The sequence below is a fragment of the Catharus ustulatus genome, chromosome 32, assembly GCF_009819885.2.
Source record: "Catharus ustulatus isolate bCatUst1 chromosome 32, bCatUst1.pri.v2, whole genome shotgun sequence".
In the NCBI taxonomy this organism is placed as follows: domain Eukaryota; kingdom Metazoa; phylum Chordata; class Aves; order Passeriformes; family Turdidae; genus Catharus; species Catharus ustulatus.
The window spans coordinates 53,096-69,668 of record NC_046252.1 but is presented as its reverse complement, the minus strand read 5'-3'; the positions used below and the strand labels follow the sequence as shown (position 1 = coordinate 69,668).

The following is a 16,573-nucleotide window of genomic DNA, read 5'->3' as shown; positions in this document are numbered from 1 at the left end:
CCCTGCTCTAAGCCCTGCCCACCCTTCAGCTCCCCCCAGGACCCCCGACCCAATCATCACGGGGGGATCCCTGTGCAAGCCCCGCCCACCTTCAGCTCTAGGACTCCCACCCCAATCATCTCAGGGGGATCCCCCCCGCCAGCCCCGCACACCTTCAGCTCTAGGACCCCCGACCCCCATCACAGGGGGATCCCTGCTCTAAGCCCCGCCCACCCTCAGCTCCTCCCCCAGGACCCCCGCCCCAATCATCACGGGGGGATCCCCCCCGCTCTAAGCCCCGCCCCCCCGAGGCCCCCCAGCCTGGGGTTCCCCCCCGCTCGGTCACGTGACGCCGCGCGCCGCCGAGGCCCCGCCCCCGGGGCTCCCTCCGTGCCCATCCCTAATAGGGGTTTCCCCCGCCGCCAGGCCCCGCCCCCTGCGCGCCCTCCAGCCAATCGCGTGCCGGCCGCGCTGCCAGGCCCCGCCCACCTCCGTGCCAACTCTTCTCCCCCCCCCCACCCCCCCCGCCGCCACCGCCCGCTCGGTGCCGCCGGTGCCGCCATGGAGTCCGGCGGGGCCCAGAGCTGCCCCGGCACCTGCCTGGCCTTCAGCCGCACCCGCAAGGGGCTGGTGCTCATCGGCGAGATCGTGAGACACGGGGGGCACCGCGCGGGGGCGGGGGGAACCCCCGGCTGGGGGCACCGGCACGTTCCCGGTCCCGCTTGGGGCGGGGTGGGGAACCCCCGGCGGGGGCACCGGCACGTTCCCGGTCCTGATTGGGGCGGGGGATGTGCCGGTCCCGCTCGGAGGGACGGGGTGACTCGGTGTCCCGGTTTGGGGGGCACGGCGGGGCGGGCGGGCAGGAAGATGCCCGGTGCGTGGTCTGCAAGCACCGGTTGTGGGAGGGGGCGGATCCCGCCATCCCCATTTTGGGGGGTCTGGGCGGACACGTGGATCCCGTTTTTGTGGAGGGCTGGAGTAGCAGCATCCCAATTTGGCCGTTAGTAAAATCCCCGGATTTGAAAGGATCGCGACACCTGGGTCCCCGTTTGGGGGGCAGCGGGAGGTGCGGGGGGCATGCCCGGCTCTCGTGGTGCCGGTGACACGTGGAGGGACCCGGCTCCGGGGGTGTCCCGCACGCCCCCCGCCCCTCCTCGGGCGCGTGCAGGGACAACGCCCTTGTAGAACAGGGGGGGTGGGACGGGGAAGGTGAGAAAGGGCGGGGCCCGGTCCGAGCTGGGGGAGGGGAGCCCGGATGTCTGGGCCGGTTCCCGCGGGACAGGCGAAGGTTTGGGCGGTGGCCGGGCCGGTGCCAGCCGTTATTGCGCCAGCCCTGGCGGCGCTGGGCGCGGCGCGGCGGGAGCGGCCCCTTTAAGGCCCCGCGGGCTCTGCCCTTTCAGCCCCCGCGGGGGCGCGGCCCCTTTAAGAGCCCCCGGCCCGCGGGCCCCGCCCACGCCAGCGCCCCTCGTAAAACTCGGGAAGGGGGGGGGGCTGTTGTGCCGTTGCCATGGTGACCGTTGCCATGGTGACCGTTGCCAGGAGACGGCCCCGCCCCGGCGCTCCCACAGTGGAGCTCTGTTCCCGCCACCCACGCGGGGGCGGGGCCGGGGGCGGGGCTGGGGGCGGGGCCAGCGCGGTGGGGGAGCCCGGGCGAGCCGACAGGGGCGCTATGGGGCACCTATAGGTGACACTATGGCCTATAGGGGGCGCTATGGGGGGGGGTCTTAGGTGACACTATGGCCTATAGGGGGCACTATAGGGGGGGGTCTATAGGTGACACTATGGCCTATAGGGGCACTATGGGGGGTCTATAGGTGACACTATGGCCTATAGGGGGCACTATGGGGGGGGGTCTATAGGTGACACTGTGGCCTATAGGGGGCACTATGGGGGGGGTCTATAGGTGACCCAATGACCTACAGGGGGCACTGTGGGTGGGGGGTCTATAGGTGACCCAATGGCCTATAGGGGGCACTATGGGGGGGTCTATAGGTGACCCTGCCTTGACCTATTTGGGGCGCTATGGGACACTTATAGGTGACCCACAGGTGCTACTGGACACCTATAGGTGACCCAATGGCCTATAGGGGGCACTATGGGGGGGGGTCTATAGGTGATCCAATGTCCTATAGGGGGTGGGTCTATAGGTGACCCCGCCCTGGCCTATTGGGGACGCTATGGGACACCTATAGGTGACCCACAGGTACAAAGGAGCTGCTCTAGGAACCTTTAGGTGACAGCCCCGAACCTGCAGGGCCCTATAGAATACCACTCAGGATCTTTACAGGCATTCCCCTAGCAGTCTCATGTCTATAAGAACCACCTATAGGCAGTGCTATAGGGGTCTGAGTGCATCCCAGCCACCTCCTGTTCCCTCAGGGTGGCACAGTGGGTGGCACAGTGCAGTCTATAGGGGCACAGTGCAGTCTACAGGGCACACCCCACACTCTATAGGGCACAGTGCAGTCTATAGGGGTCTATAGGGCACATGCAGGTCTATAGGGGCACAGTGCAGGTCTATAGGGCACAGTGCAGTCTATAGGGCACAGTGCAGTCTATAGGGGCACAGTGCAGGTCTATAGGGGTCTATAGGGGCACAGTGCAGGTCTATAGGGCACAGTGCAGTCTATAGGGCACAGTGCAGGTCTATAGGGCACACCCCACACTCTATAGGGGCACAGTGCAGTCTACAGGGCACAGTGCAGTCTATAGGGGCACAGTGCAGTCTATAGGGGCACAGTGCAGGTCTATAGGGGCACAGTGCAGGTCTATAGGGGCACAGTGCAATCTACAGGGCACAGTGCAGTCTATAGGGCACACCCCACACTCTATAGGGCACAGTGCAGTCTGTAGGGCACAGTGCAGTCTATAGGGGTCTATAGGGGCACACAGGGTCTATAGGGCACACCCCACCCTCCATAGGGGCACACAGGGTGTCTGTGGGTGCCCCCAGCCCCTGAGGACCCTACACATGCCATAGGTGCTGTGCCTGCTGACCCTGATCTGCTTCGGGGCGTCGCGCTCGGGCTACGCGGGGCTGGCTGCGGTGGAGCTCGTGTTCGCTGCGCTGGTGCTGCTGGCCTGGAGCTGCCGCCTGCCGCCCCGGCTGCAGGGCCTGCACTGGGGCTGGACCGTGAGTGGGGATGGGGGGGCTGCAGGGCCTGCACTGGGGCTGGACCGTGAGTGGGGATTGGGGGCTGCAGGGCCTGCACTGGGGCTGCACTGGGGCTGGACTGTGAGTGGGGATGGGGGGATCGGGGGGCTGGGGAGAGGTCTGGAGGGCTGGGAACAGATTTGTGGGGCTGGGAAACCTTTGTGGGGCTGGGGGGATCTGGAGGATTGGGAGGATGGGAACAGATTTGGGGGGGCTGGGGAAAGATTTGGGGGGGGCTGGGAACAGCTTCTGGGGACATTGGGGGTGGATTAGAGGGGCTTTGAGTGCAGTGGCTGAGTGGGGAGTGTCCCTGGGGTTTGGGGGTCCCCAAAGAGTCTGGGGGTCTCTAGGAGGGGATTTGGGGGTCCTAGCAGGGTTTAGGGGTCCCTGGGAGGGGATCTGGGGGTCCCTGGGAGGGGATCTGGGGGTCCCTGGGAGGGGGTTTGGGGGTCCCCAGAAGGTTTGGGGGTCCCTGGGAGGGGATCTGGGGGTCCCCAGGGGGTTTGGGGGTCCCCAGGGGGTTTGGGGGTCCCTGAGAAGGGATCTGGGGGTCCCCAGGGGGTTTGGGGGTCCCCAGGGGGTTTGGGGGTCCCTAGGAGGGATTTGGGGTCCCCAGGGGGTTTGGGGGTCTCTGAGGGGGGATCTGGGGGTCCCCAGAAGGTTTGGGGTCTCTGAGGGCTCCCCTCCGTGTCCCCCAGGACTTCACCCGCTGCCTGATCGGGGCTGTGCTCTTCCTCATCACCTCCCTCATCGTCATCGTCGGGCACCGCGACGGCGCTGGCATCGCGGGAGGGGTGAGGGGATGGGGGCGGGTTTGGGGGGTCTGATCCCCCAGTGTTGGGGTTTCTGGATGGGGTGAGGGGATTTGGGGGTGGATTTGGGGGGTCTGATCCCCCCAGTGTTGGGGTTTCTGGATGGGGTGAGGGGATGGGGTGGATTTGGGGGTCTGATCCCCCCAGTGTTGGGGTTCCTGGATGGGGTGAGGGAATTTGGGGCGGGTCTGGGGGGTCTGATCCCCCCAGTGTTGGGGTTCCTGGATGGGGTGAGGGGATGGGGCGAGTTTGGGGGGTCTGATCCCCCAGGTTTTGGAGTTTCTGGATCAGGGGGAATTGGGGGGCTGGATTTGGGGTCTCTGATCCCCCAGATGTTTGGGTTTCTGGATGAGGGGGAATTAGGAGTGAGGGTGATTTGGGGTCTCTGACCCCCTCTCCCCCAGGTGTTTGGGTTCCTGGATCAGAGGGAATTGGGGGGTGGATTTGGGGGTCTCTGATCCCCCTTCGGGTGTTGGAGTCTCTGGATCAGGCGGCATTTGGGGTGAGCGGGATTTGGGGTCTCTGACCCCCCCAGGTTTTGGGGCTTCTGGATGGGGTGCAGGGGGAATTTGGGGTGTCTGACCCCCTCTCCCGCAGGTGTTCGGGATCCTGGCCGGGGTGAGGTGGAATTTGGGGTGCAGGGGGAATTTGGGGTGTCTGACCCCCTCTCCCGCAGGTGTTCGGGATCCTGGCCGGGGTCCTGCTGGGGTACGACGCCTTCATCACCCTCCCCACACGGCAGGCGCACACTGCCGCCCCCACTGGTGCGTACTGGGAGCACTGGGAGGGGCTGCTGCGCTGGGGGAGGGCACTGGGAACACTGGGAGGATACTGGGAGCACTGGGAAGGGGTTGCTGTGCTTGGGAGGATACTGGGAGCACTGGGAGGGTACTGGGAGCACTGGGAAGGAGTTGCTGTGATGTGGGAGGGCACTGAGAGCACTGGGAGCACTGGGAAGGGCACTGGGAGGGCACTGGGAGCACTGGGAGGGCACTGGGAGGACATTGGGAAAGACACTGGGAGCACTGGAAGGACACTGGGAGCACTGGGAGGGAGCACTGGAGGACACTGCACTGGAGCACTGGGAGGGCACTGGAAGGACACTGGGAGCACTGGGAGGGCACTGGGAGGACACTGGAAGGACACTGGGAGCACTGGGAGGGCACTGGGAAAGACACTGGGAGGACACTGGGATCACTGGGAGCACTGGGATGACACTGGGAGCACTGGGAGCACACTGGGAGTACTGGAGGGCACTGGGATGCACTAGGAAGGGCACTGGGAGCACTGGGAGGACACTGGGAGCACTGGGAGGGCACTGGGGCGAATCCCAGGGATCCCCAGAGAGGTTTGGGGGTCCCTGGGCTGTCCCCAACCCCCCCTTTGTCCCCCCAGAGTCCCCAGACGGTGCCTGAACAACCCAACAACTTCACATCCCCCAAACCTCCCCAGGGCGACCCCAGCCTTAAATTATTGGGGGGTCCCGACCCCCGGGGGTCCCTCAGGGGTCGCCCCCTCCCCAGATTCCTTCAGCAGTGCCTGGAACCGCCCGTGCCTCAGTTTCCCCGCGGGGAGACCCCCCCTCAGGGTTAAAGGAGCCCCTAAAGGGATTTGGGGGCCCCCCTCGGTTTTTGGGGTTCATTTTTGGGGTATCCCCCCTCCCCTTCCCTCCCCCAGCCCGCTGAAGGGTTCTGGGGGTGATAAATTGGGAAATAAAAGGTTTTTATTAACGCATTCCTGGTTCTGGAAAATGGAGGAAACTCTTCAGGGGAAAAGGGAGAAACTCCTCAGGGAAAAAGGGAGGAAACTCCTCATGGAAAAAGGGAGGAAACTCCTCATTCCCTCATGGAAAAAGAGGCGGAAAAGTCCCCTGTTCCCTCATGGAAAAAGAGAAAAATTTCTCCACCCCTCAGGGAAAAAGGGGCAGCAAAGTCCCCGCTCCCCTCAAGGAAAAAGAGAACAAATTTCTCCACATCCCTCACAGAAAAGAGGCGGAAAAGTCCCCTCTCCCCTCACGGAAAAAGAGAAGAAATTTCTCCACCCCTCACACACAAAAGGGCGGCAAAGTCCCCGCTCCTCTCACGGAAAAAGGGAGGAAACTCCTCATTCCCTCACGGAAAACAAGGAGGAAACTCCTCCACCCCTCACAGAAAAAGGGCAGCAAAGTCCCCGCTCCCCTCACGGAAGAAGAGAAAAAATTTCTTCATCCCTCACAGAAAAAGGGCGGCAAAGCCCCCGCTCCCCTCACGGAAAAGCGCGGGAAACCCGCCCCCTCACAATTCCCGCCCCGCGCATGCGCAGTGTACACGGAGCCCCACCCTGCCCTCGCGCTTCCCGCCTCGCGCACGCGCAGTGCCGCACAGAGCACCCCCCACAACCTCGCGCTTCCCGCCTCGCGCACGCGCGCTGCGCCCGCCGCCCGCCTCAGCCGCCGCCGCTCCGCCCTCACCGCTCCCGTTCCTCTGCGCTTCCCTCGGTTCCTCTCCGCTCCTTCCCCGCCGTGTCCCGGTACCGCGATAAGCGGGAGGGGCCGGGTGGGGCTGCTGGGAGTGGGGGGGTTGTGAGGGTGTGAGGGGGAGGGGGAGCCGCGCGCGCCGGGGGGGCGGGGCCGCGCGTGCGTGGAGGCTGCGGCGAGGGGCGGGGCTGCGGCGGGGGCGGGGCCTCGGGGGGCTGCGCATGCGCGAAGCTTGCGTTGGGGGATCTCGGTGGGGCGTGGCCACAGCGAGGGGGCGGGGCTTCGGGGGGCGCGCGTGCGCGGAGGCTGCAGTCGGGGGCGGGGCCTTATCGGGGGCGTGGTTTCGGTGAGGCGGGGCCTGGGGTGGCGCATGCGCAGTGGCTCAGCGGGAGCTGCGGTGAGTTTGGTTTGATATCAGAACAGCGGGAGATTAATTAATTAATTAATAAAATCATTAATTAATAAATTCATGAATTGCAGGGGTCAGCCATGGGCCGCTCGTCCAAGGACAAACGCGACATTTACTACAGGCTGGCCAAGGGGGCGGCTGGAGAGCGCGCAGCGCCTTCAAACTGCTGCAGCTGGAGCAGCGATTCCAGCTCTTCCAGGGTACTGGGGGGACTGGGGGGGACTGGGGGGACTGGGAGGGACTGGTGTGTAACTGGTGTGTACTGGTGTGTAACTGATGTGTCACTGGTGTGTCCTGGTGTGACTGGTGTGTAACTGTGTGTAACTGGTGTGTACTGGTGTGTAACTGGTGTGTACTGTGTGTAACTGGTGTGTCACTGGTGTGTCAGTGGTGTCACTGGTGTGTAACTGGTGTGTACTGGTGTGTAACTGGTGTGTAACTGGGGTGTAACTGGTTTAACTGGTCTCTCTGCTGTGTTACTGGTGTAACTGGTGTGTAACTGGTCTGTAACTGGTCTAACTGGTGTGTAATTGATGTCACTGGTCTGTAACTGGTTTATACTGGTGTCACTGGTTTAGGGTGTGTAACTGGTCTGTAACTGGTGTATACTGGTATATACTGGTTTATACTGGTGTCACTGCTTCAGGGATGTGTCACTGGTGTATACTGGTGTAACTGGTCTGTAACTGGTCTATACTGGTTCATACTGGTGTCACTGGTTTGTAACTGGTATACTGGTGTCACTGGTTCAGGGGTGTGTAACTGGTTTATACTGGTCTGTAACTGGTTTATACTGGTGTCACTGGTTCAGTGGTGTGTCATTGGTCTATACTGGTCTATACTGGTCTATACTGGTCTGTAACTGGTCTATACTGGCCTGTAACTGGTTCATACTGGTTCATACTGGTCAGGGGTGCGCCGTGCCGTCGATCTCTGCGCTGCCCCCGGGAGCTGGAGCCAAGTGCTGAGCCGGCACCTCAGGTGGGACTGGGAGCACTGGGAGCGCTGGGAATCCCAACTGGGAGCACTGGGAGCACTGGGAATCCCAACTGGGAGCACTGGGAGCACTGGGAATCCCAACTGGGAGCACTGGGAATCCCAACTGGGAGCACTGGGAGCACTGGGAGGGCACTGGGAGCACTGGAATCCCAACTGGGAGCACTGGGAATCCCAGTTTGGGAGTGGGGGGGGTTCAGGGAGGGTCAGGGGGGCACTGGGGAGGGGAACTGGGGATACTGGGAGGGCACTGGGGGACACTGGGGGGGGTACTGGGGATACTGGGGGGGTCTGGGGGCAGTGGGGGTGTACTGGGGATACTGGGAGGGCACTGGGGGCACTGGGAGGGTGCTTGGGGACACTGGGGAACACTGGGGAGGGGAACTGGGGGTACTGGGGGACACTGGGAGGGCACTGGGGGATACTGGGAGGGTACTGGGGGACACTGGGGAGGCACTGAAGGTTTGGGAGGGGTCACCGGGGGGTCACTGTGTGGGTCACTGTATTTTGGGGGTCACTGTGGGGTCACAGTTGTTTTGAGGGGCTCAGGGGGGTTTTGGGGTCAGTGTGGTTTGGGGGTCACTGTGGGGTCACTGTGGGGGTCACTGTGGGGTCACTGTGGGGTCACAGTGGGTCTGGGGGGCTCAGGGGGTTTTTGGGGTCACTGGGTCACAGGGGGGTCACTGTGGGTCTGGGGGGGTCAGTGTGTGTTTTGGGGGTGGTCACTCTGTGTTTTGGGGTCACTGTGGCGTCCCTGTGTGGTTTTGGGGTGTCACTGTTGTTTTTGGGGTCCCTCTGTGTATTTTGGGGTCCCTGTGGGTTTGGGGGTGTCACTGGGCGGTGTCACTCTGTATTTTGGGGTCACTCTCTGTATTTTGGGGTCCCTGTCCCCTCTCACCCCTTGTGCCCCCCAGGGCCCCCCCCGGCCCCCCCGCCCCGATCGTGGCCGTGGATCTGCAGGCGATGGCCCCGCTGCCAGGGGTGCTGCAGATCCAGGGGGACATCACCAAGGTGAGACCCCTCCCCAAAATCACCCTGAGACCCCTCCCCAAATCCCTGAGACCCCTGAGACCCCTCCCCAAATCCCTGAGACCCCTCCCCAAAACCCTGAGACCCCTGAGACCCCTCCCCAAATCCCTGAGACCCCAAAACCCCTTGAGACCCCTCCCCAAAACCCCCCTGAGCCCCCCAAACCACCATGGCACCCCAAAATCCCCTGAGACCCCTCCTCAAATCCCCTGAGACCCCTCCCCAAAACCCCCTGAGGCCCCTGAAGACCCCACAGCCCCTCCCCAACCCTGCACCCCCTGAGGCACCCCGGGGTCCCCCCAAACCCCCAGACCCAAATTCTTCCCCCCAGGGGCTCCCTTGGGTGCTGCTCTCCCCCCCAGGTACCCCCAGACCCAAATCTCAGCCCCCAGACCCAAATCTCAGCCCCCAGACCCCACTGACCCCCCCCAGACCCAAATCTCAGCCCCCAGACCCAATCTTTCCTCCCAGACCCAATTTCTCCCCCCCAGCCCCTCCCCACACCCCATATTCCATCCCCCAGACCCCATTTCTCCCCTCCAGACCCCATTTACACCCCCAGACCCCATTTCTCCTCCCCAAACTCCACATTCCATCCCCAGACCCCTTTACACCCCCAGACTGCGTTTCCCCCCAGCCCCAAACCCCAAATCCCATCCCCAGACCCCAAATTCCACCCCCAGCCCCATCCCCATTTCCCCCCAATCCCCATTTCCCCCAGACCCCAAATTCCATCCCCCAGCCCCCATTCCCCATTCCCCCAACCCCAGACCTCAAATTCCACCCCCCAGACTGCAATCCCTATTTCCCCCAGACCCCAAATTCCACCCCCCAGACCCCAAATTCCATCCCGCAATCCCATTTCCCCCTCAGACCCCAGACCCCATCCCCATTTCCCCCAGACCCCAAATTCCATCCCCCAGCCCCAAATCCCATCCCCCAGACCCCATCCCCATTTCCCCTCATCCCCCAGACCTCAAATTCCACCCCCAAGACCCCAGACCCATTTCCCCCAGACCCCAAACCCCAGTCCCATCTGCCAGACCCGAAATCCCACCTCTAGCCCCCATCCCCATTCCCCCCAGCTCCCATCCCCATTTCCCCCCAACCCCAAACACCAAATTCCATCTCCCAAACCCCAAATCCCATCCCCTAGACCCCAAATTCCACCCCTAGCCCCATCCCCATTTCCCCCAAACCCCATTTCCATCCCCCATCCCCATTTCCCCATTTTCCCCCCAGGCCTCCACGGCCCAGCAGATCCAGCGCCACTTTGAGGGGCACCCTGCTGACCTGGTGGTGTGTGATGGAGCCCCTGACGGTGAGTTTGGGGGGGCTGGAGCCCGGGACCCCCCCCAAAAACCCCAAAAACCCCCCAAAACTCCCCCCAAACCCCCCTGACCCCAAATCCCCCACAGTGACCGGCCTGCACGACCTGGACGAGTACATCCAGGCCCAGCTGCTGCTGGCTGTGAGTTTGTCCCTTCAACCCCCCTCAAAACCCCCTGGGGACCCCCCCAATCCCTGAGCCCCCCAAACTCCCCTTTTTTTGGGGTCTCCCCCTTTTTTTTGGGTCTCCCCCCGTTTTTTTGGGTTTTCCCCTCCAGGCTCTCAACATCACCACGCACGTGCTGAGGAAAGGCGGCACCTTCGTGGCTAAGGTGAGCCCTCAAAAATCAGGACAATCCCCCCCAAAAAAAAAATTTGAGGGGGGTCTGGGGCTCCTCCCCCACCCCAAAAAGGGGTGCTGACCCCTGGGACCCCTCCCCAGATTTTCAGAGCAAGGACGTGACCCTGCTCTACTCCCAGCTGCGCCTCTTCTTCCCCGACGTCACCTGCGCCAAACCCCGCAGCAGCCGCAACTCCAGCATCGGTCAGGGCCCCTCCCGGGGACCCCTCCCCTTCCTGGGGACCCCCCCGGGTTTGGGGCCCCCCCTGAGTTTGGGGGACCCCCCCACCCCGCTGTTTTTGCAGAGGCTTTCGTGGTGTGCCGTGGGTACAGCCCCCCGAGGGGTTCGTGCCCTGCGCGGAGAACGCGCTGCTGGAGCCGGGTGCTGGTGGGTGGGGGGGACAGGGGGGGTTTGGGGGGGTTTGGGGGGTCCCTGGGGGATTTGAGGTCGTTGGGACGTGTCTGGGGATGTTTTGAGGGGTCCCTGATGGGATTTGGGGGTGTTTGGGGGATTTTGGGGTGTCTGGGGACGTTTTGAAGGGTGCCTGGGAAGGGGTTTGGGGGTCCCTGATGGATTTGGGGGTGTCTGGGGGGATTTTGGGGTGTCTGGGAGCGTTTTGAGGGGTCCCTGGGAAGATTTGGGGGGTCCCTGATGGGATTTGAGGGGTCCCCGATGGGATTTGGGGGTGTCTGGGGGGATTTTGGGGGTCCCCGATGGGATTTGGGGTGTCTGGGGACATTTTGAGGGGTTCCTGGGGTGATTTTGGGGTCCCTGGGATGTTTTGAGGGGTCCCTGGGGGATCTGGGGGTCCTTGATGAGATTTTGGGGGTCCCTGATGGGATTTGGGGATGTCTGGGGGATTTTGGGGTTTCTGGGAGGATTTGGGGGTCCCTGATGGGATTTGGAGGATCCCTGATGGGATTTTGGGGGTCCCTGATAAGATTTGGGGTTGTTGGGAAGTGTCTGGGGATGTTTTGAGGGGTCCTTGGGGGGATCTGGGGGTTTCTGGGAGGATTTTGGGGTCCCTGATGGGATTTAAGGGGTACTTGATGGGATTTGGGGGTGTCTGGGGATGTTTTGAGGGGTTCCTGGGGTGATTTTGGGGGTCCTTGGGATGATTTGAGGGGTCCCCGATGGGATTTGGGGGTGTCTGGAGGGATTTGGGGGTGTCTGGGGGTCGTTGGGAGGTGGCTGGGGACATTTTGGGGGTCCCTGATGGGATTTTGAGGGGTCCCCGATGGGATTCTGGGGTCCCTAAGGGGATTTGGGGTGTTTAGGGGTCGTTGGGAGATGTCTGGGGACATTTTGAGAGGTCCCTGGGGTGATTTTGGGGGTCCCTGATGGGATATTGGGGTTTCTGGGAGGATTTTGGGAGTCCCTGGGGGGATTTGGGGTCCCTGAAATGATTTGGGGGGTCCCAGATGGGATTTGGGGGTGTCTGGGGACATTTTGAGGGGTCCCTGGGGAGGGGTTTGGGGGTCCCTGATGGAATCTGGGGGGTCCCTGATGGGATTTAAGGGGTCCCTGATGGGATTTTGGGGGTGTTTGGGGGATTTTGGGGTGTCTGGGGATGCTTTGAGGGGTCCCTGGGGGAATTTGGGGGATTCTGGGGGTTGTTGGGAGGTGTCTGGGGGGATTTGGGGGGGTCCCTGATGGGATTTTGGGGTGTCTGGGGGTGATTTTGGGGTGTCTGGGGATGCTTTGAGTGGTCCCTGAGGTGATTTGAGGGGTCCCTGATGGGATTCTGGGGTGTCTGGGGGGATTTGGGGTGTCTGGGGACATTTTGGGGGGTCCCTGGGGGATTTTGGGTGTCTGGGGGATTTGGGGGTGTCTGGGACATTTTGAGGGGTCCCGGGCAGGTTTTGGGGTCCCGGGGATGTTTTGGGGGGGTCCCCGGGGATGTTTTGGGGGGGTCCCGGGGATGTTTTGGTGTCCCGGGATGTTTTGGGGGGGTCCCGGGGATGTTTTGGTGTCCCCGGGGATGTTTTGGGGGGGTCCCGGGGATGTTTTGGTGTCCCAGCCCCCCTGACCCGCCGTGTCCCAGGCCTGGCCCTGTCCCCCCTCCCGGGCCCCTCCCGGGCCATCGCTCCCTTCGTGGCCTGCGGGGACCTGAGCGGGTTCGACCCCGACCGCACCTACCCCCTGCAGGTGGGACTGGGAATGGGAATGGGACTGGGGGGACTGGGGGGACTGGGAGGGACTGGGAATGGGGCTGGGGGAACTGGGAATGGGGCTGGGGGGGACTGGGAATGGGGCTGGGGGGGACTGGGAGGGACTGGGGGGACTGGGAATGGACTGGGAGGGACTGGGAATGGGGCTGGGGGGACTGGGAATGGGCTGGGAAGCACTGGGAGGGCACTGAGGCTGTACTGGGAGGGCACTGGTCCATACTGGTCCATACTGGTCCATACTGGTCCGTACTGGTTCCTCTCCCACAGCTGGACCCAGCCCAGCCCTACAGCTACGTGCCCCCCCCCGCCCCTCCCATCGCCCCCCCCTACGCCAGAGCCTGCAGCCTGCGGCGGGGGAGGGGCAGAGGGGGGGGGAGGGGACAGGAGTGGGGGAGGGGCAGCAGGGACCTGATATGGATACTGGGACTAGGATTGGGACTGGGACGGGTGAGGATGGATCCCCAGGGCGGGGGAGGGGTGAGGATGGATCCCCAGGGTGGGGAGGGGTGAGGATGGATCCCCAGGGTGGGGGAGGGTGAGGATGGATCCTCAGGGCGGGGGAGGGGTGAGGATGGATCCCCGGGGTGGGGGAGGGGTGAGGATGGATCCCCAGAGTGGGGGAGGGGTGAGGATGGATCCCCAGGGTGGGGAGGGGCGGGCAGGGACCCCCAGGGCAGGGTGAAGGAGCCTGTGAGGAGCTGAACCGGCTCAGCCTCTCGGACTGAAACCTGGGGGTGTGAAAGAACTTTCACGGGTGTGCCAAAAACCACCTGGGTGTGCAAAAACCAACATGGACCTGCAAGGACTCTCATGGGTGTCCAAAATCCCCTGTGGGTGTGCAAGGACCCTGGGTGGGTGTGCAAGAAATCTCATGGATGTGCAAGAACCGTTAAAGGAGTGTCAGAGCCTCCACGGGTGTGCAGGGACTCTCATGGGTGTCCCAAATGCCTCTGTGGGTGTCCCAACCCCCCCCATGGGTGTGCAAGGACCCTGTGTGGGTGTTCAAAAATCATCACAGGGGTGCCAGAGCCTCCATGGGTGTCCCAAACCTCTCCTGGGTGTGCAGAGACTCTCAGGAGGGTCCAAAATCCCCGTAGGTGTGCAGGGACCCTGGCTGGGTGTGCAAGAAATCTCTGGGTGTCCCAACCCCTCTTGAGGGTGCAAAAACCACCATGGTGTGCAAGGACTCTCATGGGTGTGCAAAAACCTCTCCTGGGTGTGCAAAAACCTGCACAGGTGTGCAAGGACTCTCAGGAGGGTCCAAAATCCCCCATGGGTGTGCAAGAATCCCTGTGGGTGTGCAAGGACTCTCCTGGGTGTGCAAAAACAATCACGGGGTGCCAGAGGCTCCATGGGTGTGCAAACCCCTCTTGAGTGTGCAAAAACCTCCATGGGTGTGCAGAGACTCTCAGGAGGGTCCAGAGACCCCCGTGGGTGTTCAAGAAATCTCATGGATGTTCAAAATCCCACCATGGGTATGCAAGGATCCCTGTGGGTGTGCAAGAACCTTCATGGGTGTGCAAGGACTCTCAGGAGTGTCTAAAATCTGCTGTGGGTGTGCAAGGAGCCTGTGTGGGTGTGTAAGAAATCTCCTGGGTGTGCAAAAACCATCACAGGGGTGCCAGAGCCTCCATGGGGGTCCCAAACCCCTCCTGGGTGTGCAAGAATCACCATGGACATGCAAGGACTCTCATGGGTGTCCAAAACCCTCATGGGTGTGCAAGGATCCCTGTGGCTGTGCAAGAAATCTCCTGGGTGTCCCAAACCCCTCTTGAGTGTGCAAAAACCACCATGGGTGTGCAAGGACTCTGAGGAGTGTCCAGAGACCCCCATGGGTGTGCAAGGATCCCTGTGGGTGTGCAGGACTCTCAGGAGTGCCCAAAATCCCCCGTGGGTGTGCAAGGATCCTTGTGGGTGTGCAAGAACCATCACAGGGGTGCCAGAGCCCCCATGGGTGTCCCAAACAACTCCTGGGTGTGCAAGAACCAGCATGGTTGTGCAAGAATCCCTGTGGGTGTGCAAGAAATCTCATGGGTGTGCAAGAATCCCTGTGGGTGTGCAAGAACCATCACAGGGTGCCAGAGCCTCCAGGGGGGTCCCAACCCCTCCTGGGTGTGCAAAACCCAGCATGGTTGTGCAGGGACTCTCAGGAGGGTCCAAAATCCCTCCTGGGTGTGCAGGGACCCTGGGTGGGTGTGTAAGGACTCTCAGGAGTGTCCCAAACTCCTCCTGGGTGTGTAAAAATCACCATGGACGTGCAAGGACTCTCAGGAGGGTCCAGAGACCCCGTGGGTGTGCAGGGACCCTGGGTGGGTGTGCAAGAAATCTCATGGGTGTGCAAAATCCCACCATGGGTGTACAAGAACACTGGGGGTGTCCCAAACCCCCCCTGGGTGTCCCAGGCTGGGACCCCTCCCCAGGACCCCCCTGTGCCCCCCAATAAACCCCCCCAGTTCTGGCACTGCCCGGGGCTGCGCTGCCTTTATTGACACAAAATGGGGAGGGGAGGAAAATCTGGGGGGTCCTGGGGGTTTGGGGGTTCCAGAGATTTGGGGGGTCCCAGGGAACTTTTGGGGGGTCCCAGAGATTTTTTGGAGGGTCCCAAGGAATTTTTGGGGGTCCCAGGGAATTTTTGGGGGGTTCCAGAGAATTTTTGGGGGATCCCAGGGAATTTTTGGGACGTGCCAGAGAATTTTTTTGGGGGTTCCTGGGATTTTTTGGGGGGTCCCAGGGAATTTTTGGGGGGCCCCTTGGTGTTTGTGAGAGGTCCTGGCAGTGGGGGAGGGGTTTGGGGGGTGTTGGGGGGGTTTGGAGCCGGATTTGGGGGGGATCCCCCTGGGCTTTGGGGATCCTGGGGGCTTTGGGGGCTCCTGAGGGACCTGGGAAACCCCTGAGAATTTGGGGGATTTGGGGGGGTTTGAAAGGATCCCCTGGGATTTGGGAGATTCCCAGGGGAAAGCCCTGAACTTTGGGGGTTCCCAGTGGGATTTGGGGTGTCTGGAGGTTTGGGGGGGTTCCCCAGAGGTGCTCTGGGCTGTCCCAGGGGCAGTTTTGGGGGATGCCTGGCTCCAGTTTTGGGGTCTTCGGTGCCAATTCTGGGGGTCTCTGGTTCCACTTTGGGGGTCTCTGATGCCGGTTTTGGGTTTCTGGTGCCAATTCTTGCTGTCCTGGGGCAATTTTGGGGTCTCTGGTGCTGGTTCTGGGCTGTCTGGTTCCAATTCTGGGGTCTCTGATGCCAATTCTCACTGTCCCGGGGCAGTTTTGGGGTGCCTGGTGCTGGTTTTGGTGTCTCTTGTGCCGGTTCTGGCTGTCCCAGGGGCAGTTTTGGGGTCTCTGGTGCCAGTTTTGGGATCTCTGGTGCCAGTTTTGGGATCTCTGGTGCCAGTTTGGGGGTTTCTGGTGCCAATTCTGGCTGTCCCAGGGCAATTTTGGGGTCTCTTGTGCCGGTTCTGGGCGTCTCTTGTGCCAGTTTGGGGTCTCTGGTGCCAATTCTGGGGGTTTCTGGTACCAATTCTTGCGGTCCTGGGGCAATTTTGGGGTCTCTGGTGCTGGTTCTGGGCTGTCTGGTTCCAGTTTTGGGGTCTCTGGTGCCAGTCTGGGCTGTCTGGTGCCAATTCTCGCTGTCCCAGGGTAGTTTCGGGGTCTCTGGTGGGAGTTTGGGGTCTCTGGTGCCAATTCTGGGGGCCTCTGGTGCCGGTTTTGGGGTCTCTGGTGCCAATTCTCATTGTCCTGGGGCAGTTTGGGGGTCTCTGGTGCTGGTTCTGGGCTGTCTGGTTCCAATTTTGGGTCTCTGGTTCCACTTTGGGGTCTCTGGTGCCAATTCTGGGGTCTCTGGTTCCAGTTTTGGTGTCTCTTGAGCCGGTTCTCGCTGTCCTGGGGCAGTTCTGGGGTCTCTGGT

General features: G+C 62.2%; 4 protein-coding genes across 4 annotated transcripts in view; 3 read left to right on the top strand and 1 right to left on the bottom strand.

Annotated features, from left to right (window-relative positions):
* The window catches only part of GPKOW (G-patch domain and KOW motifs), a 29,602-nt gene extending 23,128 nt beyond the window's left edge, over window positions 1–6,474 (bottom strand). The window contains exon 1 of the mRNA XM_042780085.1: window positions 6,395–6,474. The gene's annotated coding sequence lies outside the window, so the exon portion shown is untranslated. The remainder of the gene's footprint in view (window positions 1–6,394) is intronic.
* Window positions 511–5,679, top strand: PLP2 (proteolipid protein 2). Its single transcript, XM_033083628.1, has 5 exons — window positions 511–627; window positions 2,960–3,112; window positions 3,832–3,927; window positions 4,622–4,709; window positions 5,341–5,679. Exons 1-5 carry the CDS (start codon window positions 541–543, stop codon window positions 5,358–5,360), a joined length of 444 nt encoding a protein of 147 aa, XP_032939519.1. The 5' UTR covers window positions 511–540; the 3' UTR covers window positions 5,361–5,679.
* A 415-nt stretch (window positions 6,475–6,889) lies between the features above and the next one.
* On the top strand, window positions 6,890–13,047 carry FTSJ1 (FtsJ RNA 2'-O-methyltransferase 1; the record flags this gene model as incomplete). The annotated part of the gene is given in 12 exon segments (XM_033083630.1): window positions 6,890–6,938; window positions 6,941–7,009; window positions 7,721–7,790; window positions 8,720–8,816; window positions 10,077–10,155; window positions 10,253–10,305; window positions 10,442–10,499; window positions 10,606–10,707; window positions 10,809–10,832; window positions 10,835–10,891; window positions 12,549–12,652; window positions 12,943–13,047. Coding segments are annotated over 12 exon segments (867 nt in total), but the record flags the coding sequence as incomplete, so codon positions are not given.
* Window positions 13,048–13,452: 405 nt separating this feature from the next.
* Window positions 13,453–16,532, top strand: LOC117009212. The gene is made up of 4 exons (XM_033083453.1): window positions 13,453–14,331; window positions 14,391–14,668; window positions 14,807–15,048; window positions 16,517–16,532. The coding sequence occupies exons 1-4, from the start codon at window positions 13,848–13,850 to the stop codon at window positions 16,530–16,532; spliced, it is 1,020 nt and encodes a 339-aa protein (XP_032939344.1). The 5' UTR covers window positions 13,453–13,847.
* The last annotated feature ends 41 nt before the right edge of the window (window positions 16,533–16,573 follow it).